General features: G+C 43.8%; 1 protein-coding gene across 6 annotated transcripts; it reads right to left on the reverse strand.

Annotated features, from left to right (window-relative positions):
- Window positions 1-430: 430 nt before the first annotated feature.
- On the reverse strand, window positions 431-27,034 carry LOC147321536 (protein NLRC3-like). Of its 6 annotated transcripts, XM_086305506.1 has the most exons (12): window positions 26,793-27,029; window positions 26,574-26,688; window positions 26,269-26,471; window positions 25,867-25,983; window positions 24,207-24,427; window positions 15,980-17,753; window positions 14,716-14,889; window positions 14,057-14,230; window positions 10,300-10,473; window positions 6,109-6,285; window positions 4,903-5,076; window positions 431-1,160 (listed from the first exon to the last, which is right to left on the reverse strand). In XM_086305506.1, exons 4-12 carry the CDS (start codon window positions 25,914-25,916, stop codon window positions 1,148-1,150), a joined length of 2,931 nt encoding a protein of 976 aa, XP_086161632.1. In that variant the 5' UTR covers window positions 25,917-25,983; window positions 26,269-26,471; window positions 26,574-26,688; window positions 26,793-27,029; the 3' UTR covers window positions 431-1,147. The 6 variants fall into 6 exon arrangements, with proteins under 6 accessions (XP_086161632.1, XP_086161631.1, XP_086161633.1 ...); XM_086305505.1 differs by lacking the exon at window positions 26,269-26,471; XM_086305507.1 differs by having other exon boundaries at window positions 15,980-17,750; window positions 25,867-26,471.
- Window positions 27,035-27,213: the final 179 nt, after the last annotated feature.

Below are 27,213 nucleotides of genomic sequence, written 5' to 3' on the forward strand. Positions count from 1 at the left end.
ATAGAGTGGACAGGGTTTATTTGTTGTTGTCAGTAGCAACGAGGCCTACGATGGTGCCAGAGCACATGTTGAATCAGCACTATGGGCGGACTTCACACAGGGACAGTGTGGAAATGGAATAAAGGTGAGCGTTATCTGAGGTCCATGGACACGCCTCCAGGTCACATGACGGATTTAATCTGACACAGCAACGAGCTGCAGCCACGCTGAGTCTGTGTTTTAACTCCTGTTGAAAGTTCAGACTTTAAACTACACACCAGTTTGTAAATGTTACTGATCGGCCACTAAAACCAGTCATGATAAAAGAGCAGACCCAGTGTTTTTTTCTGAATCGTCACGTTTAGTTTGGGAAAATCATCGTTTTCTAAACTGAACATCTATATTTGTATGAATATAGTTATTAAAATCATTCAGTAAACATGTTTGTGTTTTTTACAGTAAAATATAAGTACTACTAGGATTTTATGTTTTTGTGTGATTTCAGATCAGTTGTGTTACTACACATGTCAATGAAACATGGCTGTAAATTCAGACACGTGAGACTGAGCTGAAAACACTGAAACCAAACAAGGCAAAAACAAACTGTAGTCAAAGATGTCCAGTTATACCTTCATGTCAGTGCAGATTTCTGACATTTTGTATAAATTTAAGCAACAATTTAATTATTTCTAATAAAAAAAACAGTGAAACTGCACACAAACATGAAAACGTGACATCAATCTTATAAAAACATTATGTTTATTAATCAGTGATGTTTGAAACCTTTCCTGGTGAGTTTGATCCAGGAGGGTCTGAAGCCAGAGTGAGACAGAGACTGTGCAGAGACTGTAGAAAGACAGAGCAGCAGCAGAGCAGTCCAGATACACTGATGATCCTCTGTCAGATCCAGAGGGACACACAGGGATGATGCTGGACTCTACATTGTGTCTGACAGTGGAGCTGTTCTCAGAGCAGTTCACTCTGCAGCACTGACAGTCATCTGCACTTCATTCCTCCGTCAGTCACTGCTGGATGAAGCTCTCCTCTCCACCTCCCAGTAACATGGCCCAGTCAGAGCGTCTCTACACACAAGCTGCTGCTGCTTCAACCTCTCTGGATCATCAGGACACAGCTGCTCCTCTCAGCACACACACCGTCCTGTTTACCATCATCGCCTCCACCTGTACAGAGAAGGAGGAAGAGCAGAGGAGATAAACGAGTGTTTCCAGGGATAGGGTTCATACGCTTTTTTCAGGGTCAAATTCAAGCACTTTTTAAGCACTTTCAATGTCCCATTTCAAGCTTTTCCAGCACATTTATCTCAGTCTTGCAGCCCATGTCACCCTTACTTGCGGTCCACATAATGAAAAATTATTGTTCAAAAAATTATTTAATATGAAGGCAATAGGCAGAGTGTTACAGGCACAGCCCTAAAGAATGTAGCCTTGGGCAGTGTAGCCTAGCTGTAAGTAAGCTATCAAGACTCGACTGTACACGGTGTTCCTGTTTTCCTCTGAAACAATAAGCTCCGTTGCAGCAGCCTTTCAACGCCTCTCTCTGTCTCTCGCTAGCAAAGTTGAGCCAGACAACAAAGTAAAGCTATTTTTCAGCTACGAGCCGACACGAACCCGACGTATTAGCCAGAGGTCCCTTTACTACAGTTCGGAGCCGCTGACCTGTTTTATATACGCACAAATAGTTTTCTACACGAGATCACTGCAAAAAGTGCAGCCTTACCTAATGTCCACCCACTGTTACTCGTTTATATTAAGATTTAAACATCTCGTTGGTATGACGAGTAACCTTCAGTAATAGTAATAAATCACACAGTAGTAGTACATTCATGTAGCATGGTAATATATTAAGTAATCCAAAGTATTCAGAATACGTTACTCTCATTGAGTAACGTAACAGAATACGTTACAAAATACATTTTGGGGCATGTAATCTGTAATCTGTAATGGAATACATTTTAAAAGTAACCTTCCCAACACTATCAGTGGCTGATAGTGAACCACAGGCCTCAGTGTGAGCTTGAAGATATTTATAATGTTTAAGTAGTTTAACGTGCAGGTGCTGACGATAAACACATTTTTGTTTTTTGGTTTTTTTTTTTCACTCTTTAACACATTTTCCTGTGTTTTGTGTTTGCTACAGACAATGTTTTTTTTTTTTTAATTTAATTTAATTTTCAGTTGTTACAGATGGGACAGACATGACTGAGGGATAGGAAAGGGAGAAAGACAGATAAAGGAAAAGAAAAACAGAAGGGAAGAGGGACAGTGAGAAAGGAAACTTAAAAAGAGAAAGAAAACAAATCTCCTGGATCACCCGTTGAGAGAAAGAAGAGAAAACAAGCAAAAACAACAGAGCAACATACTAAACACAACACCATCACGTTAATCTATCTAAGTGTAAACAGCAGTAAATACTAAATATTGAATGTTGTTGTGTAGCAAGCAGGACCAACAGCGCACAATGTGCTTGGAAATAGCAGCCAAGAAAGGTGTAGTTTATGTCTATGAACAGTGAACATCCGTGTGCACACCTGTGTGGATCAGCGCGCTTGTATTCAAAAGGTTTCCACATGTAATGATCTGCTAGAGGATGTAGAGAGCCATAGCCCCGTCCCTCAGGGCATGAAGCAGGCATGGAGGAGATCCAGGCCCCAGACATCCAGAGGCCCCAGCGTGCGAGAGCCCAAGGAGGAGCACCGGAGGGGCATCTGTGCCACCCTCATGGGAAGGGCTGAGGATCCCCAGACGAGGCGTCACCCAGTAGCCACGGAGCAGAAGCCAAAGGAGGCTGCAGTGGCGTGCCCGCCGGCTCTGCCGGCAGCCAGCTGTGCCAGAGTGAACCGAGCCACAGGCCCACAGGCCGGAGGCCCGAGGGCCCCCTTTACCCCGGAAGAGGCCTGACCGAGCAACAGGCACCAGGCCCCGCCAAGTAGTCACCAGGAGTGAGCTGGTACATACCTGAGCGCCCAGCCCCGGACACAAAGAACCACCAATGCACCGACCCCTGAGGGCATCAGCCACCGGCAGGGAGTGTGGTGAGGGGAGATAGGCCTCCACACTTTGGAGGGCCTGGGAGTTCCCAGAGAGGTGGAGTCTAAGACCCGACCTGACATATAAACACAGACACAAACATGCATTCCCACCCTCATGCACACATATACAAATACTCAGCACTCACCCAACGTAGGGACTGACATACATGGACACTGTACACACAATCACACTCCCCAAACAAACTCTATACCCCGGGTCCAGGTACCCTCACCCCTGGAGGGGGAAACGGCACCTAGACCCAGGAGATGTTACCCTTTCCCCCGGGGTGGAGGCAAGCAGACCGCCCCAGGCCAACACCTCCTTCAAGCTCCCCCACCCCGATGGCTAGCAGAGAACAGCGGTGTGTGAAGACCCCAAACCTCCCTCCTCTCGCTCATGTGTAGTGTTGCTGCGTGTTGTTCTAAGGTGCATTTAAAACACGGGAGATCAGATCATTACATGTAGGAACCTTTTAAGAACAAGCGCGTCCATGCTCACAGGTGTACACACGGGTGCTCACACACACAAACTACACCCTTTTTGGCTCCTACCTCAAAGCACACTGTGCGCTGTCGATATTACATGCTGCACAATAATGTTTAACATTTAGTATTTACTGTTATATTCCCATAGATCATCATGATGTTGTTTATTGTATTGCTCTCGTCTTCTTCTGCTTGTTTTCGTTTTTCTTTCTCAACAGGTGATCCAGGTGATTGATGGATGTATTTTTTGTCTGCTTATTTTGTTGGTTTTTGTTTTTTGCCCTTTATCCCCGTCCCTCTTCCCCACTGTTTTTTTCTCTCTTTCTTTCTCCCCTTTCTTTTCCCCAGTCAAATCTGTCCCGTATCTTTCCAATAAGGCTGGGATGGTCAATTTGGTAAAGCAAATCCGTTGGGCCTCTTTCTTCGCCTTTAGACAATAATTCTGATGCAAAAGAGCCAAACGGGACAGGCAAAACCCCCCCCAAAAAACCCAGACAGAGGCGCAAGGCAGCCCAGGCGGGGAAATTTTGCTTTTACAGTTTGCAACTCATTTTATTTTTCTATCTGATAAGAAAACTATTGAATCAGATAGTTATTTATGGTGAATGAAATACAGTTACACTTTCAAGCACTTTTAAGCACCATATCTGAAATTCAAGCACTTTCAAACCTTGAAAAGACTTGAAAAAACTTCAGTAACCCTACAAACGTCACTGCTGTTTAGTTTTCTGTCTTCATTTATGTTGGAAGTGACAGCAGAGCTGTACGTTTGAATTGTTTCATAAATCTCTCAGTCAGAACATGCTATATCATGTTTAGGTGGAAGCTAGCGAGCTAACTTCCTGCTAACTTCTAACTCCGTTAAATTTAATGAATCCTGTTTTCACGGATGCCTGGATGTTAAACTTAATTGTTACACCTGGTAAAGCAGCAACACTGATCATTTTATTAAAGATGAAAGAATTTAGACAGTTTGTAACTCTCAGTGATGCCGCACTGTTCGATTGGCTTTTGGGACCCGAAGAAGACGGAGTTTAGGACCCAGATTCCTCCACGAGGCTCCTGACTACAGTAGCTGTAATGGTCCAACAATCCATCAAGCGGTGCGGCTTCATCTCTTACCAAAGTCGTACTTAAACATTTTTGACAGATTTTTGAGCGCCGTGTAGCACATGAAATCGGTCCGAGGTCAGTAAGCACAACCAGAATTCATACATAAGGCACACTGTTGATTTTTGAGAAAATTAAAGGATTTTAAGTGTGCCTTATAGTGCGGAAAATATGGTACGTCCACAACAAACTTGTTCACACTTCATTACTAGAGAAGTTAACCATGTTTAATACATTACCACTGAAGCAACATTGACTGACTACAACCATTTACTGACCTCAGAGTTTCCAGGCTATAGTGTGAATTCTCTACAAGATCAGACAACCGCTTCACATGTAGATCCTGCAGGTTGTTTCCTCTCAGCTCCAGCTCTCGCAGATGGGTAGGGTTGAATGTCAGAGCTGAGTGCAGATATTCACAGCCAACAGCTGATATAAAACAGTACTCCAATCTGCATAAAGAAAAGATGAGTTTAGAAAAACGCGGAGGAAAAATAAAGCACAAGTTTATTAAATAACTCTAAATAACAACTGAAATCACTTATGTTTATTAGACAAAGTGCTTGAAATCATTCAGTGTTTCATCATCTGTTCAGAGCTGAAGAAGCTTCAGAATGTAGAAGTTCAGAAAATGGAAACTCCAAACAGCTGAAGCCAACAGGAAGCAGCTTCAAACAGGAAACTGTGCAGAGTTTCAGACTATATGTCCTGATGCAGCCAGTTGGATTTTGGAGATTTGAATCTCTGTTCTGTGACTAAGTCCTTGAATCATTTCTTCCAGTTGGTCCAACAAGACAGACTAAGTATTGGACATGTGTTGTGGCTCCATCAGGGGAGCTTCTAAATGTGATGTGATGGCCCCTCTGGGTCTGTCAGGTCACAGCACTGAAGAGAGCTCAAACTGGGCACACAGTTGTTCCAGTCTGGACCAAAGACTCTATACTGGTCTGTGTTTATCTAACCTGTTCAGTTTGCTTCTCATCTTTGCTTATGATCGTGTGGTTTCACTGCTTTTTATTCTCAGATATACTAATGAGTGTCAGAGAAATTAGGATTTGTCTGTTTTCCATGCTCATGGCTGTTTAATTAAGAGTGAATGGTCCACAGTATGGTTATGGCCCAGTGATTTAGCCAAATTAAAAAAGAGACACTTTCATAACACTAGAAACTGACTTTAATCTTGACCGCCCCACCAGAAGCTGTGGGCCAACAGGGACCACTGGTCGCCTGTGGTCAGAAACAGCTGCTATAGTTCAGGCCTAACTCCAAACCAGACGACCCTGTGTCCCTCACCACCTCCTCCTTACTTTCTTTCTGATTTCTTTTAACTTGCATGGTTGCATGGTGCTTTTTTATAATGAATATTTTGTTAGATAATCAGATTTTGCCATAATGGGCCTACTCTACATGAAGGGCTACATCTGCAGTTTAATGCCACCACAATGTTTTTATCATGTACATCCACACACAACATGGTGACTGACCTCAAAGTTTCCAGTCTGCAGTATGGACTCTGCAGAAAACCACACAACTGCTTTACTCCTGAATCCTGCAGCTTGTAATTGTGACACAGGTCCAGATGTTTCAGATGGGAGGGGTTGGACTTCAGAGCTGAGGTCAGATAAACACAGCTGATCTGTGACAAACTGCAGATGCTCAGCCTAAATAACAAATAAAAGATATGTGTGTTGGATTTTTTACTTGAAATCATTCAGTGTTTATAATCCAAACAGCTTATATGTGTTTGTGTGTGCGCATGTTTGTTTCAACCACAGGCCTTTATGTTTCAAGGTTAAAAGAACAGTTAGAAAGAATTTCATATATGTACATATTAGGGGTGCAACGATACACAAAATTCACGGTTCGGTTCGATACTTTGGTGTCACGGTTCAATATTTTTTCGATACAAAAAAAAATGTTGATGCCTTTTTAATTTGTCATTTATTAAATTTTCACGGCACATTCTGCACCACATCTCTGTGCGTTCATCATTTGTTTGAAGCCAGCTCACCTCCTGCAACTACTTTTCCGAGAATACGCGCTTCTTTTGTGGTTCGGACTCCTGACATTTCTTTGGAGGTGGAGGAACATCACAGTAATTGCTTAAAGGAGCGTCTTCGACATCTTTAAGAGTTCTAAACAAATGTCTGTCCTCCTGAAAATCTTATGTACGCAAACACGTGTTGCAATTTCTTATCTTGTGCCCGTTTTTTATTTTGACAGCGAATGCGCACCTGCGGACCACTTATGTGCAGCCCTGGTTATTTAGCTCGTCATATTGCAGCCACAGAAATTCTTTTGTCCATGAAACCATAAAGCTGCACTTTCTTTTTGCCTTATAGTCTGATTTGTCATAACTTTTCCGTTTTGTGGTAAGCTTTTCTTTGGCTGTCACTTCTTCACCCTGACCTGTCTTATTTGGCTCAGCAGAACTGAAATGCTTTTACACACGCACTCACATAAGCTCAGCGATTCTCTGCACGATCAACCTCTCACATGTTTAAGCTTGCTGCGGGAGATTTCACTTGTCATGTTTGCATAGTAAGCTAACGATTAATAAGACGATGTCAGAGGAATTGGTGCACAAATTATCATCACTCACAGATCAGTGCTGTCGCTCTCTATACACAGTTCACGCGATTGCAAAGTGAAAGCAAAAAAACAAGCGCAAATTCAAACGCGATTTCAATATGTCACATATTGACAGTGGCTCACCGATGCCAATGACATAATTACCCAGCTACATTTCTGAAAGAATGCAAAAGCATTGACATATATTTTTCCTTCCTACAATAGCCCGACGGGCAGGGCAGAGATAGATTTTGGTAGCCCGACTGAAAAAATCGCTAGCTCCGGGACGTCGGGCTAGCGATATTGCGAGCCCTGTATCTGATTGAGGAATCACTCATCTTTGGAAAAGAGAGTTTATTACAGAGAAATGTCTCTTTCCAAAATAAAAGCTATACTATCCGCTTCTTCTGGGCTATATTCTCAGCAGCATAAGGAGAATCATGTGCTAACAGCTGTCTAAATGACTCGGCTAAAGTTAGTAGCATGCTTGTTGTTTTTGTCGTTGCACTAGGATGATGTCGGAGTAAATGTGCAGTCATATTCGTTGTGTTCCCACTAGTGCTTTCAGGTTAATCTCGTTGAAATGACGTTAACGCCACAACACGGCAAATCTCCGTTAACGAGCTACCGCCGATCGCCCCGTGCATGGGGCTAGACGGCCAACACGTTAACGAGCTAACTGCGCTAACACACTAGTTCCCACCCATGTAATTGAGCATTGCATGGCACATCCAACATACTGTTTTACTTTAGTCCATGACGCGCTTACCTTCAGGGTCATACGTCACATGAAAACCAAAATAATTCCAAACGCCAGATCTGAATGAGGGTGGGGGAGGTCCATGTTGCAAGGAGAGCTTAACTTCTGTCTCGCTAGCTTGTCCTGCGCTCAGTGAATCTGCGTTCGACTACTCCGCCTAGGCTGCACTGTCGAGTGCAGATTCACTGAGCGCTCAACACAGACAGCATCGTCAGAAGGAAAGTTGATAAAATAAATTACAAATGTTGTATTGTTCGATACATATGCGTACCGAACCGAAAGCACTGTATCGAACGGTTCAATATCGATACGAATATCGTTGCACCCCTAGTAAATATGTATATGCTGCCCTCTGGTTTCACAGCATCAGGACCAGAACAGCAAAATCAGAGAAACCCAGAACGGCCCAGCTGCTCCAGCCTTGACTATAAGGTCACTTCCTGTGTCTGTAACATCTTTGACCTTCCACTCTTCCAGCCAATTAAAAACAAAGCTGACCGTTCCTTTTTCCTTCTGCTCTCATTTTCTGAGGCTCTTCTTCACTCTTCAGGAGCCGTCTACCAGAGCTGTTGCCCATGAAATTAATGTTCATTTCTCTGTCATGAGCCATCTCCAAAGGCGTTTCAGAGAATTTGGAAGTACCTCCACATCCAGCATGTTCACCTCTAGGATCATCTGAGACCAGCTGCAGCAACAATCGGTGTGTGGCATCAGCGGTTTGCTGACGTCACTGTTGTGGATCGAGTTGCCCATGGTGGCGGTGCAGTTCTGGTATGGCCAGGCGTATGTTATGGACAACGAACACAGGTGCATTTTATTCCTCGCATTTTAAATGCACAGCGATACCGTGACAAGATCCCGAGGCCCATTGTTGTGCCATTCATCCACAACCGTCATGTTGCCGGATGATAATGCACAGCCCCATATTGCAAGGATCTCTACACAATATCAGAATCAGAATCAGAATCAGAATCGTGTTTATTGGCCAAGTATATGTGCAGACACATACAGGGAATTTGGTTCCGGTAGATGGTGGCTCTCAAGCACAGCAATGTAAATCTCACACACACACACACACACACACACACACACACACACAAGTGTCTATATATACACATTACACATACATACACAAAGCTGTGTAAACCAACTATAAATAACGAATCTAAACTTATATACATAAAATACAGAAATGAATGAGGTGGAATGAATACTACAAAATGTACATAAGGTGCAGTTGCAGTCTGGCAGTGTGACAGGTCAACTGTTAAGAAGGGAGATGGCGAGGGGAAAGAAACTGTTCCTGTGTCGGGTGGTCCTGGTCTGCAGGCTTCTGTACCGTCTGCCAGAGGGCAGCAGATCAAAAAGTCTGTGTGCAGGGTGTGAGGGGTCTGTGATGAGTTTCCCTGCCTGGTTCCTGGTTCTTGAGAGGTACAGATCCTGGATGGAGGGCAGGGGGGCGCCGATGATCCTTTCTGCTGCCCGTACAGTCCGCTGCAGTCTGCTCCTGTCCTGTTTAGTGGCTGCTCCATACCAGACTGTGATGGAGGAGCACAGGACAGACTCAATGACCAGTGTAGAACTGGATCAGCAGCTCCTGTGGAAGACTGTACTTCCCCAGTTGTCTCAGGAAGTACATCCTCTGCTGGGTCTTTTTGAGGATGGAGTTGATGTTGGTCTCCCACTTCAGGTCCTGGGAGATGGTTGTACCCATGGTTGTACCCATATTTGGAAGTATCGAGTATGTTTGGGATGCTCTGGATCCGGGGTATATGACAGCATGTTCCAGTTCCTGCCAATATTCTGCAAAATCGCTCAGCTATTGAAGAGGAGTGGACCAATGTTCCACAGCCCACAATCAACAACCTGATCAACTCTATGCAATGGTTTTACACTGTGTGAGGCAAATGGTGGCCACACCAGATACTGACTGAACCAAAACCAGAAGAGTGCACAATGAAGATCCTGATTGTAGATCAGTATAATACTGCGATCGCCGATCGTGGCTCAAGAGTTGGCAGTTCGTCTTGTAACCGGAAGGTTGCCGGTTTGAGCCCCGACTCGGACAGTCTCAGTTGTTGTGTCCTTGGGCAAGACACTTCACCTACTGCCTACTGGTGATGGCCAGAGGGGCCGATGGCAGCCTTGCTTCTGTCAGTCTGTCCCAGGGCAGCTGTGGCTACAACTGTAGCTGCCTCCACCAGTGTGTGAATGAATAGTGGAATTGTAAAGCGCTTTGAGGGTCTCGAAAAGCGCTATATAAATGCAATCCATTATTATTTTATTATTAATATCAGCCTAATGTCTGCAGCCTCTTTAACATAACTAAAACATAGTGTCTGACCTCAGTGTTTCCAGTCTACAGCGGGGACTCTCCAGGAAACCACACAGCTGCTTCACTCCTAAATCCTGCAGGTTGTTTCCCCTCAGGACCAGATGTTTCACATGGGAGGGGTTGGACTTCATAGCTGAGGCCAGATAATAACAGCTGACCTGTGACAAACTGCACCACTCCAGTCTGTATAAAGAGGAAAAGAAAAAAGCTTATTCGACAGTTTCTGGTTTAAATCATTGAGGGTTTCACTGTTTTTCAGATTATATGATGCAATGTGTCCAACAGTGAGACTCTAATTAATGTAATTTATTATGAACCAGACACATATAGCCTAAGCCTAATAGTGGCTAGAAAAAGACAACACAGAGGTTCTGGTGATGGCAGCACAATAACAAGCCCTAAGCAAAGATGCCAAGGAGACAATCTTCAGGACAGACGTGATGCTCAGAAGTCTGTCATCTCGTGGACTACTACAATAAAGAACCTGTTGAACATTATGGACAATGCTGGGCATCATCTGCATATGGCCATAAACAACCAGAGGAGTCTGTTCAGTGACAGGTTGCTTCTCCCCAAGTCAACGACCAACAGACTTAAAAACTCCTTTGTCCCACACGCCATCAAACTGTTTCCCCTCCTCTCTGGAGGGGAGAGGGAGGGGAAACAGGGGGACAAAGGAGGGGGGAACAACTAATGTGTAGTGCCTTTGTCACTGTGCAATATTTTTTACATATTTATATATATTTTTTCTCTCTCTCTCTTTTAACATTCAACGGTGTAATAGACTCACAAAAGTTGAAATGTGCAATTCCATGGTATTCTTATTCCTGTTTATTCTATTTATCCCTATTGTATAATCTGTATTTATATATTTGTGTATGTGTATATGATATATTTGGCCCAGTTTGCATTCTCTCTGGTTACCTCAGCTTCCCAGCTGAGTTGACTGGTAACTCTAAATTGTTCATAGTTATGAATTTGAGTGTGAACGGTTAAATGTGTTTCCCTGTGACAGACTGGTGATCTGTCCAGGGTGTGCCCCGCCTCTCGCCCTATGGTAGCTGGGATAGGCTCCAGCCCCCCGTGCGAGCCTGACAAGGATAAGTGGAAGAGAATGGATGGATGGATCTATAATTGAGCCATTTGTATATATTAGAGCTATTTCTTATATCTTTCTAAAGTCTGTAATATATTGTATTGTTTAATTCAGTTCAGTCTGTTACTGTTATTGCCCTAGAGCAGGGGTCTCAAACTCAAATGAGCCGTGGGCCACTTCTGGCACTGTCATCTCATTGGAGGGCCACTTTAGTGTTCAAGTAGTACAAAAAACAAACAAGAAAACACCCACTAATATTTCCTAAAATGTAGTGTTTTGTTTGTTTTATCCATCCATCCATCCATTCGCTTCCACTTATCCTTTTCAGGGTCGCGGGGGGCGCTGGAGCCTATCCCAGCTGTCATAGGGCGAAAGGCGGGGTACACCCTGGACAGGTCGCCAGTCTGTCACAGGGCCAACACACAGGGACAGACAACCATTCACACTCACATTCACACCTAGTGGCAATTTGGATTATCCAATTAACCTATCCCCACAAGCTGCATGTCTTTGGATGGTGGGAGGAAGCCGTCCAAAGAGAGAACCCCCGCAAACACGGGGAGAACATGTAAACTCCACACAGAAAGACGCTCGCCTGATGGTGGAATTGAACTCAGGACCTTCTTGCTGTGCGGCAACAGTGCTAACCACCGTGTCACCGTGCTGCCCTGTATACAGTTTATTTATTTAATTTAATTTAATTTACACAATAAAAAATAAATAAACTGTATACAGTTTATTTATTTTTTATTGTGTAAATTAAATTTTTGTAAAACTAAGGTTCCATGTGTCACTGTTGAAGTGGGGCATTAATCAGTGTGATGCCACTTGTAAACATGTTGCATGTGTGGGGTTTCCCAGCCAGAGCTGCATGGACTCCACACTGGTGAGGCACACTTTCTGTAGCTCCTCTCCCTGTACTAAATTGTACATTTAAATTTGTTGTATTTTTCTTTGCTAAGTATTAGTTAGCAAAACAAAATTTCAAACATGAACGCAATTTTTTTTTCTCACTCTTAACTGCAATGAAAATGCAATGAAATGTATTTGACGAGCAGAAGACAGTCACTCAGCGGTATAGTACAGTAGTTTCATTGAACTACCAAATAAACAGCTCTTTCTGGCCAGACACGTGGCAGCACTTCTGCTACAATTTTGTTTGTATTTAACAAAATAAAAATGCAGGCATAAGCGTACATATTAGTTTTCGACGGCAAGTGAAAATTGTTTTCTTTACAAATAAATCTCTCACTGAACTAACACAGCCCTCAACATGTTTGCACTCCCTTGTTACCTTGGCCAGGTTAATACTTCGGGTTCTGTGTCGGGCTCGTAGCCGGGAACTAGCTTTACTGTCTGGGTCAACTTTGCTAGCGAGAGACAGAGAGAGGCGTTGAAAGGCTGCTCCAGCAGAACTTGATTGTTTCGGAGGAAAACACGAACACAGTGTACAGTCGAGTATTTACAGCTTACTTACAACTGGGCTGGTCAGGCACTGCTTCCATCTCCCGTTTCTGCTCGACTTTCCCTTTTCTCCCTCCCTCACACACACACAGCGGGAGGGGCGGTCCCACATGTTCTCCCTGCAGCACGGACTACACCGCCCACGAGGCTACAGTCTTAAAGGGCCATGCTTGTAACACTCTGCCGTCGTATTAAATCATTTTTTGAATAATAATTTAAAAAAAAATTCTTCTTCACATTTATATGCCGGCCGCAAGCAGAGGTGACGTGGGCCGCAAATGGCCCGTGGGCCGTTTGTTTGAGACCCCTGCCCTAGAGTGACTGTAACTATATAATTTCCTTAGAGATTAATAAAGTTATCTAATTCTTATACAGGACCTCAACAATGGACTATATGCTGTCTCTATTCCTGTTCACCTTGTACTCCTCAGTACACCTCTGGGTCATTCAGTCTACATACTCAATCTGATGATTCTGAGCAAGTTTAATCTACACCAAATAGACTAAAGTATTTTTGTACCTACACATTATACATACAGGAGTGTTATCTGTTATCAGAGGCAGCTGACAGGTACCGGCAGCGGCTGATGCCAAAACTCAGGTGTACTAGGAGTTTGGTGAGACCTTGGAACAAGTCTTTTGATCGGTTCTTTTAAAGTACATTGGTTATTGAGTCTGGCTTCGGGCACCGGAAGTCTACGACCACAGCTACGTTTGGTGGACTCTGTGGAATCCTTTAAAACTTTTCTATTTTAACAAGCCTTCTGTTGAGCAATTTTGTTGTTGTTGTTATTTTTTTTTATTATTTTTTTTTATTTACATTGTATTGTCTGTTTTGGTACTTTACGTTCTGTTTATTTTAACCTTGCACAGAGCTTTGTGACTACCTGTGTATGAAAAGCACTTAATAAATAAACTTTACTTACTTATAAAATATTTTGTAAGAGAAAAAAACCCAAAGACTTTGCAGGGAGAGACACACTGACACTGGCAGGACATCTATGCTGTTCATTAAATGTCAATAAGTTCTTGAGAGTTAAAATGAACTTTTGGGTGTTTTGACTGGTGTGTGATTAATGTTAATTGCTTCTTACCCAGTAAACTGGTAATGACTTACTACTACAGTAAGATAAAATTCTGTTAAATCCATAGAACTGAAAATTTAAGTTCTCTGGATTTGCATATCATAAAAACGTGGCGTCTAACCTCAGAGTCTGCAGTCCCCCGTGTGGATCCTCCAGAAAACCACATAGCCGCTCCAATCCTGAATCTTGCATCATGTTAAGACTCAAGTCCAGATGTTTCAGATGGGAGGGGTTGGACTTCAAAGCAGAGGCCAGATAATCACAGCTGATATCTGACAAACTGCATTTCTCCAATCTGAATAAAAATGTAAAAGGTATCAGCTTAACAAATTGACTTCCTGTTTGAAGTCATTCAGTATTCATAATGTGTTCACAGCAGAAAATTGAGAATATAAAAGCTGATACTGAATGAACATGTTGCTTCTCCAGCAATAATAGAAATAGTGAGCTTCAATATTTAGTTTCATTTTTTATGATTTCTGAACGACAATTAGTTTAAATGGCTGAGTGGAGTAAAATTTGAAAAACAAAGCGGAATGTTTTAAATGTTTAATTGAGTGAGATCAAAATCCTCATAATAGCCTGTCACTTCTATTTGGAGCCAAAAGGAAAAACTGTTGTTCAGTCATTTGGCAAGAGACCACATTTCTGAAAGCACTCAAACTTCTTCACATTTGTCTTCAGACACATCCTGAACATTTAGGAACTAAAGAAAGTTTCAAACATGAATCAAAGATCTGAAATATAGAAAAAAACAACAGCTGCAGTCAGTGAACTCACCTCAGAGTCTCCAGTCGACAGTTTGGACTCTCCAGTCCAGCACACAGAAGCTTCACGCCTGAACCTTGCAGCTTGTTTCCACTCATGTCCAGCTCTGTCAAATGGGAGGGGTTGGACTTCAGAGCTGAGACCACAACTTCATAGTGAGTCTCTGAGAGTCCACACTGAGCCAGTCTGTGATTATAGAAAATATACAATCTGTGTTATAAAGACAGACCGAGTGTACATTAATGCAAAAAAGCTCAAGTGTGTGTGGAGGAGCAGCAAGGACAGTTTCTGTTGTTGAGGTCATCTGGAGCAGTTTTGGAGTAGCAGAGGCTATTTCTGTTGGTGTAGGCAGTTTGTGTTTGTGGGGCGACCGTGGCTCAGGGGCTTGGGAAGCGTATCTGTAACCGGAAGGTCGCCGGTTCGATCCCTGGGCTCTCTGTCCTGGTCGTTGTGTCCTTGGGCAAGAGACTTTACCCTACCGCCTACTGATGTTGGCCAGAGGGGCCGATGGCGCGATATGGCAGCCTCGCTTCTGTCAGTCTGCCCCAGGGCAGCTGTAGCTACAACTGTAGCTGCCTCCACCAGTGTGTGAATGCGAGAGTGAATGAATAGTGGCATTGTAAAGCGCTTTGGGTGCCTTGAAAAGCGCTATATAAATCCAATCCATTATTATTATTATTCCAGTGATTCATGGAGATTGAACCACTCACTATGTCACTAATTATGAGCCTGAGACAGAATAAGGTAACTGCTCTCCACCTCTATACAAACACAGTGGCTGACAGAGAAAGACACAGCAAGTCTCCCACATCCAGATGAAAACAAAATCTTTACCAGCCAGTGAATGTTACATTTAAATACATTCACAACAACACATGATTGAGCCTTCTAATAAATATAAAACAAAATAAATTGATTTCAGCTAGATTTAAAGTGACTTTAAATGGCTGCATTTTCCTGTCATATTATTTAAATGTTATCCAACAATTACAGAAATCTATGTATTTTTTGTATTTAATCACCAAAAAACTGAGCCACCACCATCATCTACATCATCCACCCAGGTGTTCTAAGGATCCAATGACAATAACCCCCTAAGTATGAGTGGCCTCATACTCCTTTTACCGTGTGAAAAACTGCTGAGCTTTGCTTTCACCAAAGGAAAGCTGAATGTAAAACTAAAACAAAAGAAAATGATTTTGTACTGTCTACGTATTAAAAACAAATCTACCAGTCTACACTGATTTATGGTGTAAATGATCACATCTGGACTCACCGAGCCTTTCTGCAGTTCCTCACAGCTGGAATCAGTCTGTGTCGTCCTTGGTCTGATGTGTTGTATTTCTGCAGGTCCAACTCATCCAGAACCTCTTTTGACATCTGCAGCATGTGGGCCAGAGCTGAGCAGTGGATCTCAAAGAGTCTCTCTGATCTGTTTTTTGACTTCAAAAATTCTTGGATATCCTGATGTATTGAGAGGTTATTCATTTCTATCAGACAGTAAAAAATGTTGATGCTTCTGTCAGGAGAGATTTTATCACTGTTCATCATCTTCAGGTTGTTGATGACTCTCTGGATGGTTCCTGGGTTTTTCTCTGTCTGACCCAGCAGACCTCCTAAGAGTCTCTGGTTGGATTCCAGACAGAGGCCATGAAGGAAGCGGACAAACAGGTCCAGGTGGCCGGTTTTACTTCTCAGTGATTCTCTCATGGTTTCTGAAAGGAGCTCAATAAGTGATGGGATATTATGCCAGATATCCAGAAAATCCCTCAGCACCTTTGTCTTCCTGCTGGTGAAACAGTGGAACATGTAGACTGCAGCCAGAAACTCCTGAATGCTCAGATGAACAAAGCAGTAGACTGGTTTCTGGAAGATCACACACTCTCTTTTGAAGATCTCTGTACAAACTCCTGAGTACACCGAGGCCTCTGTGACATCAAGACCACACTGCTCCAGGTCTTCTTGGTAGAACATGATGTTTCCTTTCTCCAGATGTTCAAACGCCAGCCTCCCCAGCTTCAGAAGAACTTCCCTGTCAGCCTCCGTCAGCTCCTGTGGACTCGTCTCATGTCCCTCATGGTACTTGTTCTTCTTCCTCTTTGTCTGAACCAGCAGGAAGTGTGAGTACATGTCAGTCAGGGTCTTGGGCAGCTCTCCTCTCTGCTCTGTAGTCAACATGTGCTCCAGAACTGTAGCAGTGATCCAGCAGAAGACTGGGATTCTACACATGATGTGGAGGCTCCTGGATGTCTTCATGTGGGAGATGATTCTGCTGGACAGCTCTTCATCACTGAATTTCCTCCTGAAGTACTCCTCCTTCTGGGCGTCAGTGAAGCCTCGTACTTCTGTTAGCCTGTCAACACATGTAGGAGGGATCTGATTGGCTGCTGTGGGTCGGGAAGTTATCCAGACGAGAGCCGAGGGAAGCAGATTCCCCTGGATGAGGTTTGTCAGCAGCTGGCTGACTGATGACTTCTGTGTGACATCAGACAGCAGCTTCCTGTTGGTGAAATCCAATGAAAGTCTGCTTTCATCCAGGCCGTCAAAGATGAACAGAAGCTGAGAGACAGCCAGCTTCTCTGCTGAGACCTTCTGTAATGTTGGATGGAAAACATGGAGCAGCTCCAGAAGACTGTACTGCTCATCTCTGATCAGGTTCAGCTCCCTGAATGAAAGCAGAACCACCACACTGACATGTTGGTTCTCCAAGCCCTCTGCCCAGTCCAGAGTGAACTTCTGCACTGAGAAGGTTTTTCCAACACCAGCCACGCCGTTGGTCAGAACCACTCTGATGGGTGTCTGTTGGTCAGGTAAGGCTTTAAAGATGTCCTGGCACCTGATTGGAGGGTCATGGAGGGCATCCATCTTGGAAGCTGTCTCCAGCTGCCTCACCTCATGTTGGGTATGAACCTCTTCACTCTGTCCCTCTGTGATGTAGAGCTCAGTGTAGATGGTGTTGATGAGGGTTCTACTTCCTGTTTCATCACGCACACATCTCCTCCTCAGACTGATCTTATGTTCATCTAAAACCTCCTGCAGACCAACATCTGCTGAAAAACAAAAAAAATAATGACACTAAAAAGGCGAGACCTGTGCCTAAACATATATTGAGTGTGCATGGGGAATTCCTTCTAGAGACACCGGTCCGTGAGATCTTCAACTCCCACTCTAGCAGAGTTTTGACAGCATTCCTGTCGGGGGAAATGAGTTCAAATAGAGTATGTTCAGCACCTCCATTGCCGAAACCACTGCCCAGAGCTGTGAGCACATGGTGGTTGGTGCCTGATGTGGTGGTAACCCCCAAACCAGATGTCCTATTGGGCTCGGTTAGCCTGTGAGACTTCTGAGGCAGCTGACAGGTACCAACAGGCCAAGCGGAATGCAGCAATTGCAAACCACTCGACCAGCTCTTTACCCTTTCAAGCACACTTGAAGGTGCATGTGAGTTTTCCCAACCAGTGTATATGTATTTTATGGAAAGCATTTGACTGTTTCCCCTTGAGTATTTTTTGAAGGGTGTTTTTAAAGGACTTGAAGGACGAGTTCCCCAAGTGGAGAATTCTTGTTCACCAGTAAGTGGAGAGGGAGATTGATGCTGCGGGTGTATTGATCGCCTGTACCAGCCTGTCTTGGTGAAGAGAGAGCTGAGTGTAAAACAAAGCTCTATTTACCAGTTGAGCTACGTTCCTACCCTCACCTATGGTCGTCAGCAGTGAACTCAAGAACTACTTTGCTGATACAAGTGGCAGAAATTAGTTTTCTCAGAAGGGTGGCAGGCTTCTCCCTTACTGATAGGGTGAGGAGTTCAACCATCTGGGAGAAGCTCAGAGTAGAGCCGCTGCTCCTCCATATCAAAAGGAGCCAGTCGAGGTGGTTCGGACATCTGACAAGGATCCCTCCTGGGTGAGTTGTCCTGGCCATGTTCCACTGGGAGGAGGCCCCGGGTCAGACCCAGGACATACTGGAGAGATTATATCTCTTGCCGATATAGGAATACCTCGGTGTTCCCCCAGACAAGCTGGGGGAGGCGGATGCATCTTTCAAAAATTATGGATTTGATCAACTGGTCCCTCAACGAAGGGAGGGAGAGAGCCCAATTGTCCCGAAGAGACATTTGCTGCTGGATACTCGATGGTTAGTTGCGTCGTGTGCCTGGCGACACTCTCGAAGGAAGACATTGAATGACAACTACCTATTCTGAACCATGATAACAGAGTTCTGGCTGATCGGTGCTGGCTCAGACCTGGGTTATCAAAGAACAAAGGAAGCGACTACAGCTGTTCCAACCCCCACAAGGCCTGCCGACATGACTGATGATGGGCCAGCTGTGAGTACTCACGCCTCTTCAACAGGAAATTGACAGACCTGGTGACCAGTGATGGACATTAGATCCGCTTTAAAAAAAATTTTATAAGTGACTTTGCTGATCTGCTGGCCAACCTAGCTACTGTTTCCCCTAATATAATATTGCTGGGTGACTTCAACGTCCATGTGGATAACTGCGATCATCCTCTTACCAAAGACCTTTTATCCTGCTTTGATAGCTTCAGCCTTAAACAATACAAAAACTTCCCTACCCACACTAAGGGCCATACTTTGGACCTAGTCTGTTGTTCTGGACTTACCCCCTCCAACTGCACAGCTGACGAGCTGCCAATCTCTGATCATCTACTTCTCTCCTTTAATGTTCACATGACTTTCTCCATAATTAACAATCCTCATATTATTTCTTTCCACAATATCAAGAATATAAATCTCGATATCATTTCTTCTGCTCTCTAGCTGCTTGTCTCTTAACAATTCAAGATGATCTAGTATTTAATTATAATCATAGCCTCAGTAGTATTTTGAATTCTCTTGCTCCACAAAAAAACAGAACTGTACTCTTTTCCCGCTCTGCACCCTGGTACACCCCCGAACTCCGATTATTGAAAGCTAAAGGCCGACGGCTTGAACGTCTTTACAAGAAAACTGGCCTTACTATTCATAAGGATATGTTTAATAATCATGTTCTGTTTTATCAGGAATGTATCAGTCAAACCAAATCTGCCTATTATTCTACCACTATCTGTTCATGTGAGGACTCCACCAAGACCCTATTTTCATTATTCAGCTCCTTTAACAGGCCACCTGATTCTCTGCCCGCTCATCTCTACTCATCTAACTTCTGCGACTCTCTAATGCTATTCTTCACTAAAAAAATTCATAATTCATACGGGCGATCGTGGCTCAAGAGTTGGGAGTTCGCCTTGTAATCGGAAGGTTGCCGGTTCGAGCCCCGGCTTGGACAGTCTCGGTTGTTGTGTCCTTGGGCAAGACACTTCACCCATTGCCTACTGGTGGTGGTCAGAGGGCCCGGTGGCGCCAGTGTCCGGCAGCCTCGCCTCTGTCAGTGCGCCCCAGGGTGGCTGTGGCTACAATGTAGCTGCCATCACCAGTGTGTGAATGTGTGCGTGAATGGGTGGATGACTGGATATGTAAAGCGCTTTGGGGTCCTTAGGGACTAGTAAAGCGCTATATAAATACAGGCCATTTACCATTTACCATAAAATACACGTAGACTTGGTCCCTAATGCTCCTCTGTCTTAACTCCACCCCTTCTCACTTCCTCTGTTTTTCAACTTCCGTCTTTAACTGATATCGCTGATCTCATCCACAAATCAAAGCCTTGTACCTGCCAGCTTGATCCTATCCCCACTGTCCTTGTCAAAGCCTGTCTACCCCCTCTCCTTCCCCTCATATCTGCTATTATTCACTCTTCACTCACCACTGGAACTGTTCCTGCTTCTTTCAAAGTTGCCGCCATCACCCCAATCCTGAAAAAAACAGGTCTAGATCCCAACAACTTTAACAATTTCCGTCCTATCTCCAATCTACCATTCCTCTCAAAAATTCTTGAAAAAATAGTTGCTTCACAAGTCCATCTACACCTCACTGATAATAACCTTTACAAACAGTTCCAGTCTGGTTTCCGTCCTCTGCATAGCACCGAAACTTCTCTTATAAAAATACAAACGATCTTCTCATGGCAGCTGATTCTGGTCTCCTCTCCATCCTTATTCTCCTTGATCTGAGTGCAGCCTTTGACACCATCTCTCATCCCATTCTCCTTAGCAGATTAGCTTCTATTGGTCTCTCTCACACTCCATTAGCCTTGTTTAAATCATACCCGTCTGACCGCACTCAGTTCATTCAATTAAAATCCTTCACTTCTCAGCCTTCTCCTCTATCTACTGGGGTGCCCCAGGGATCTGTCCTCGGGCCCCTCCTTTTCATCATCTACCTTCTTCCACTCGGACACATTTTTCGTAAATGTAACATTCAGTTCCACTGCTATGCCGATGACACCCAGCTTTACCTCTCTACCAAACCCGATTCTACTCTTCCTCCACCCTCCCTCACCCTCTGCTTAGCAGAACTCAATTCCTGGTTCTCCTCCAACTTCCTTAAACTCAACAGCAATAAATCAGAACTTCTCCTGGTCGGCACTAAACGATTGCTATCCAGAATTAACGATTTTCCTCTCACTATCAATAATTCGCTGGTCCCTATCTCTCCCTCTGTGAAAAGCTTGGGTGTCATTCTTGATAGCACATTATCCTTTAATTCACATATCAATAATGTAACACGTGCAGCATATTTTCAACTCCGTAACATCAATCGCCTCCGCCCTTTCCTCACTCCTCATGTCACTGCCATTCTTGTCCATAATCTTGTTATCTCTCGAATTGATTACTGTAACTCACTATTACAGGGAGTGCAGAATTATTAGGCAAGTTGTATTTTTGAGGAATAATTTTATTATTGAACAACAACCATGTTCTCAATGAACCCAAAAAACTCATTAATATCAAAGCTGAATGTTCTTGGAAGTAACATCTCCACATTCACAAATATACATTTCTGACATTCAAAAACAAAACAAAAACAAATCAGCGACCAATATAGCCACCTTTCTTTGCAAGGACACTCAAAAGCCTGCCATCCATGGATTCTGTCAGTGTTTTGATCTGTTCACCATCAACATTGCGTGCAGCAGCAACCACAGCCTCCCAGACACTGTTCAGAGAGGTGTACTGTTTTCCCTCCTTGTAAATCTCACATTTGATGATGGACCACAGGTTCTCAATGGGGTTCAGATCAGGTGAACAAGGAGGCCATGTCATTAGTTTTTCTTCTTTTATACCCTTTCTTGCCAGCCACGCTGTGGAGTACTTGGACGCGTGTGATGGAGCATTGTCCTGCATGAAAATCATGTTTTTCTTGAAGGATGCAGACTTCTTCCTGTACCACTGCTTGAAGAAGGTGTCTTCCAGAAACTGGCAGTAGGACTGGGAGTTGAGCTTGACTCCATCCTCAACCCGAAAAGGCCCCACAAGCTCATCTTTGATGATACCAGCCCAAACCAGTACTCCACCTCCACCTTGCTGGCGTCTGAGTGGGACTGGAGCTCTCTGCCCTTTACCAATCCAGCCACGGGCCCATCCATCTGGCCCATCAAGACTCACTCTCATTTCATCAGTCCATAAAACCTTAGAAAAACCATCCATCCATCCATCCATCCATCCATTCGCTTCCACTTATCCTTTTCAGGGTCGCGGGGGGCGCTGGAGCCTATCCCAGCTGTCATAGGGCGAAAGGCGGGGTACACCCTGGACAGGTCGCCAGTCTGTCGCAGGGCTAACACATAGGGACAGACAACCATTCACACTCACATTCTCTCGCACATTCACACCTAGTGACAATTTGGATTAATCAATTAACCTATCCCCACAAGCTGCATGTCTTTGGACGGTGGGAGGAAGCCGGAGTACCCGGAGAGAACCCACGCAAACACGGGGAGAACATGCAAACTCCACACAGAAAGACCCCGGCCTGATGGTGGAATTGAACTCAGGACCTTCTTGCTGTGCGGCAACAGTACTAACCACCGTGCCACCGTGCTGCCTTAGAAAAACCAGTCTTGAGATATTTCTTGGCCCAGTCTTGACGTTTCAGCTTGTGTGTCTTGTTCAGTGGTGGTCGTCTTTCAGCCTTTCTTACCTTGGCCATGTCTCTGAGTATTGCACACCTTGTGCTTTTGGGCACTCCAGTGATGTTGCAGCTCTGAAATATGGCCAAACTGGTGGCAAGTGGCATCTTGGCAGCTGCACGCTTGACTTTTCTCAGTTCATGGGCAGTTATTTTGCGCCTTGGTTTTTCCACATGCTTCTTGCGACCGTGTTGACTAGTTTGAATGAAACGATTGTTCGATGATCACGCTTCAGAAGCTTTGCAATTTTGAGACTGCTGCATCCCTCTGCAAGATATCTCACTATTTTTGACTTTTCTGAGCCTGTCAAGTCCTTCTTTTGACCCATTTTGCCAAAGGAAAGGATGTTGCCTAATAATTATGCACACCTGATATAGGGTGTTGATGTCATTAGACCACACCTTTCGAGCCTATACAGCTTGGAGTAAGACAACATGCATGAAGAGGATGATGTGGACAAAATACTCATTTGCCTAATAATTCTGCACTCCCTGTATTTGGCCTTACACAAAAATCCATTAACAAGCTCCAACGTGTCCAGAACTCTGCTGCTCGTAATATTACTAGGACTTCCTCTACCCACCACATCTCCCCGATCCTGAAGCAGCTTCACTGGCTATTATTATTATTATTATTATTATTATTATCATTACTATATCCTTCAAGGCCACCTGCGTCGGCTGGAGGACTGTTGACTTTTGCCTTACTAGGTGAAAGGACACTGTTTCAAGTTGAACACAGGTCAAGAAACAGCTCTTGAAGCTCAAATCCTTTTTTTTGTGTCCTTCCAAGAGCAGCTGTCCCCGTAGCTATTTATTGACATGACAGTTACAATACACATCACAGCACAAGCACCTCCCACCGTAAAACCCCCCAATGGTTCTAAGACAAGGCACTATGTGTGTGTATGTGTAAGCATGTATGCATGTGCAAGAATGTGTGTGTGTGTGTGTGTATGCAGGTGAGAATGTGTGTGTGTGTGTGTGTGTATGCAGGTGAGAATGTGTGTGTGTGTGTGTGTGTGTGTGTGTATGCAGGTGAGAATGTGTGTGTGTGTGTGTGTGTGTGTGTATGCAGGTGAGAATGTGTGTATGTGTGTGTGTGTCTCTGTATGCATGACTTCCTGCTTACCAAAAGGATCATAAAAGCAGGAAGCAACATCACAAGAAACAGATCTTCCAGATACAATAAAACCTCCGCCAGCACAGAGTGGCTGGAGAGGTGGTCAGGATCAAAGGAATGGCTTTGATCATATAGATTGAACTCAGACTTACAAATTTAAGACCCACAATGACAACATTTAACAATTAGACATAATAGATTGATTGATTGATTGATTGATTGATTCATTGGCCATCCCTGCTTAGTGTGACCCGGCCCCAGAGGGATGGATTTATGAATAGAAAGAAAACACAACAAGAAGTCCAGTTTTCAGAAATGAGTCCATCAGCAGACAGATGTTCAGTCTTACTTTGTACACAGCTGCTCTGACTGGCTGTCTGCAGTCCAGCTCTGCTTCTGGATCTTTCTCCACACTGGGGACAGGACGAGTCTCCTGATGAAGCAGACTGGTCCCAGTATGAGGAGATGCACTGTCTGCAGAACCAGTGTCCACAGCTGGTAGAGACTGGATCCTTCAGGACGTCCTGACACAAAGCACAGCAGGACAGCTGCTCCTTCATCTTCTTCTCTCTGTAAACACATTTCATCATCAATAAAACTTTTGCTGCCTGTTAGTGAAAGAAGATCCAGATCTGATGACACTTTGCAGAATCTGTGATGGTCACAGAGTCGGTAAAAGTGAAGTTACTTCCTGTGGTGATGCTAGCTTTTATTTTATAACACTAATGAACTGCTTTTCCTGTCTGCCTGGTCTATTAATCAGTGGTCTGCCTGCAGTTTCATATGAAATGCAGAGAGACTTCACAGTAAAAGCCTTTCTCAGAGACAGCTGCTTATGTCGTTCACTGTTTTATAGCCACCTTGCGCAGCTTAGCTTGGCATAGTCTAAGGAGCTTGGCTAGAAAAGCGTCTGGACTTCTTTAAGTTGCTTGAAGACATTTCACCTCTCATCTGAGAAACTTAAGAAACTTCTCGGATGAGAGGTGAAACGTCTTCAAGCAACTTAAAGAAGTCCAGATGCTTTTCTTTCCAAGCTCCTTAGTCTACAATGACCTGGATGACAGAGAACCTTCACTGACATTTAGCTTGGCATAGTTCAGTTTGAACTGAGCTCTAAAATGTGTGGTAGAGATTTACATACAGAGCTTTAGCTCTCATGCTGACACACGTTTCCTGCTCCTACTTGATATGTTGACTGCTGTTTTAAACCTTACTGTCACTTATTTAGAAACAATTTCAAGATATAAAGTCCAGTGAGAAAGCATTTCCCCCTTTCTGATTCCTTATTGGTCACACATGTCTCGGGTCACCAAATAAATTTACCAACCTATCTGGTCCTGTGTGAAACGATCTGCAATCCAGCATTTACAAGAACTGCCAATGAGTCTTTCAGATCACTGTGGAGAGATGTGGTCCACATTAACAGCCTGTTGTTTAAGGTCACACCACAACATCAATCCCAGTTAAGCCCCGTTTCTTGAGATCGTGGCATGATGTGCCTCTTTTTGAGGTTTTGTAGCTTAGTTTACTTTGTCAAACAGGTTTCATTTCAGTAATTTTTTGATTCAGCAGATTGTAAAATAAACTGTTTCTCCCTCGTTCACACAGAGCCAGGTAGATTTGGACAGGTTCCCACGTAATAAATAAAATTATTATAAAACTTTTCTTTTAATTCATGTTAATCGTGTCAAATGCAAAAAAGTAAATGTAAGATTATAAAAAAAGATGGAGAGGAAGAAAATCAGGGCAAGGACAAAAACTTTTTCGCAGCACTGCATAACTGTGGTTAAAAGTTCACATAGACTCATAAGCATGAAGATGTACAGACGTCTGTAATGATTTATATACTGGAGTTTCTCTGATCCACACAGGGTCACAGGTGTGCACACAGCCCAGGAGCCCCTGACTGTACGAAAACTAAATTATAATTGTAGTTGTTTTTCAGTGTTCAGTTGCAAATACATTTAATTAAGATAACAAACAAACATAGATCAGTTCGATTCTCTTACCCAGGACTGAGGTCTGCAGACTCTCCTCTGCCCTCCTCTTCCTCCATCATCTTCTTCTGAGAGGTCCACCACAAACACACAGCTGCTGTGAAGCTTCCTCCTCACTCAAACTACCGACTTAATAACAACAGATAGTATTTTATGACAATTATAGATCCTTTATAAAATATCTACGGTAGATGATCTCAAACTTTTGTTTACAAGTGATACAGTTTGCTGGTTCCAGCACCTTCAGTTAATAAATAATGAAATGTGATGGCAGTTTAAATCAAAATATTTGGAGGAACAAGTGACAGAGATCTATAAAGATCACGAGACAAGGAAGCAATGCCTGGAGGTACCAGAAAATCATTAATATAAATTTTACTGATCATTTCTACTCCTTCAGTAAATGATCTAAACCTGATGACAGTCAGAACTCTGACTTTGAGCTCAGCACAGCTGTTGGTCAGATCGTCCTGATGTTTCCGGAAAGAATCATCCTGGTTCCTCATGAACTTTGACCCATTTCCACTCTCATACTAACACTCGTCACATCATCCAGCACTTCCTGCTTTAAATCAGCCCAACCAGTTTAAACACGTCCCTGTCAGGATCCACAGCAGCTGAACACATGAAACACGAATTTACTGCCTTCAGACTGAATCATGCCACCATGCTGAGCACAGATGTGGTCAAAACATGCAGGTACAGGTGTTTACACTCACCCTGTCGCAGCTCTGTCTCCAAACAGACCCTGAACTCTGTTACTTCCTGTTTTCATGTATCTCAGTCATGTTTGCTCCTCCCCTCTCATTTACAGGAAGTCTCTCCCTCTCTTTGCTTGAACAGGAAGGATTTCAGTGTTTTTGGTCAGCCTATCAATGCTTTACTTAATCTTTCAGTTTAAATGTGGTAAATAAAATAAAGCTTTTGTTCAGACTCACAGGAAACGGGAATCCAGCTGAGCAGGACGTCCTGCAGGGTTACCTGTGTGCCTTCAGAGGCTCAGTCAGAGACTTCTGGGAAACAGTTTGTTAACCAAACCCTTGTTCCAGAGCGCAGGCTCAGTGACACTCGCTGAATTTGTTCCTGTGAGATGAGGGACAGTCCTGTCCACACTTCCCAGTGTAAATGACTCTGTGAAGGTAACCTGCTGGCTGACGGCAAACTCCGCCCTTCACTGCACCTAAACAACCTGACACTCACTTTCATTTCCTCATTCCTCAGCCTGTCAGCCTTCTCTGCACTCACGACTGCAGCAGTGATTAAAACATCTGTGTGAACTTGTTATTCTTATTAATGTGAATATTTGTTATTAAGTCAAGACACACACACAGAGCCAAGCCCATTTTAATTAAAATTATT

Source organism: Aulonocara sp. 'chitande type north' Nkhata Bay, linkage group LG9 (genome assembly GCF_057382095.1).
Source record: "Aulonocara sp. 'chitande type north' Nkhata Bay isolate Kocher_YH1m ecotype deep benthic linkage group LG9, A_spYH_male_GT1.1, whole genome shotgun sequence".
Lineage (NCBI taxonomy): Eukaryota > Metazoa > Chordata > Actinopteri > Cichliformes > Cichlidae > Aulonocara > Aulonocara sp. 'chitande type north' Nkhata Bay.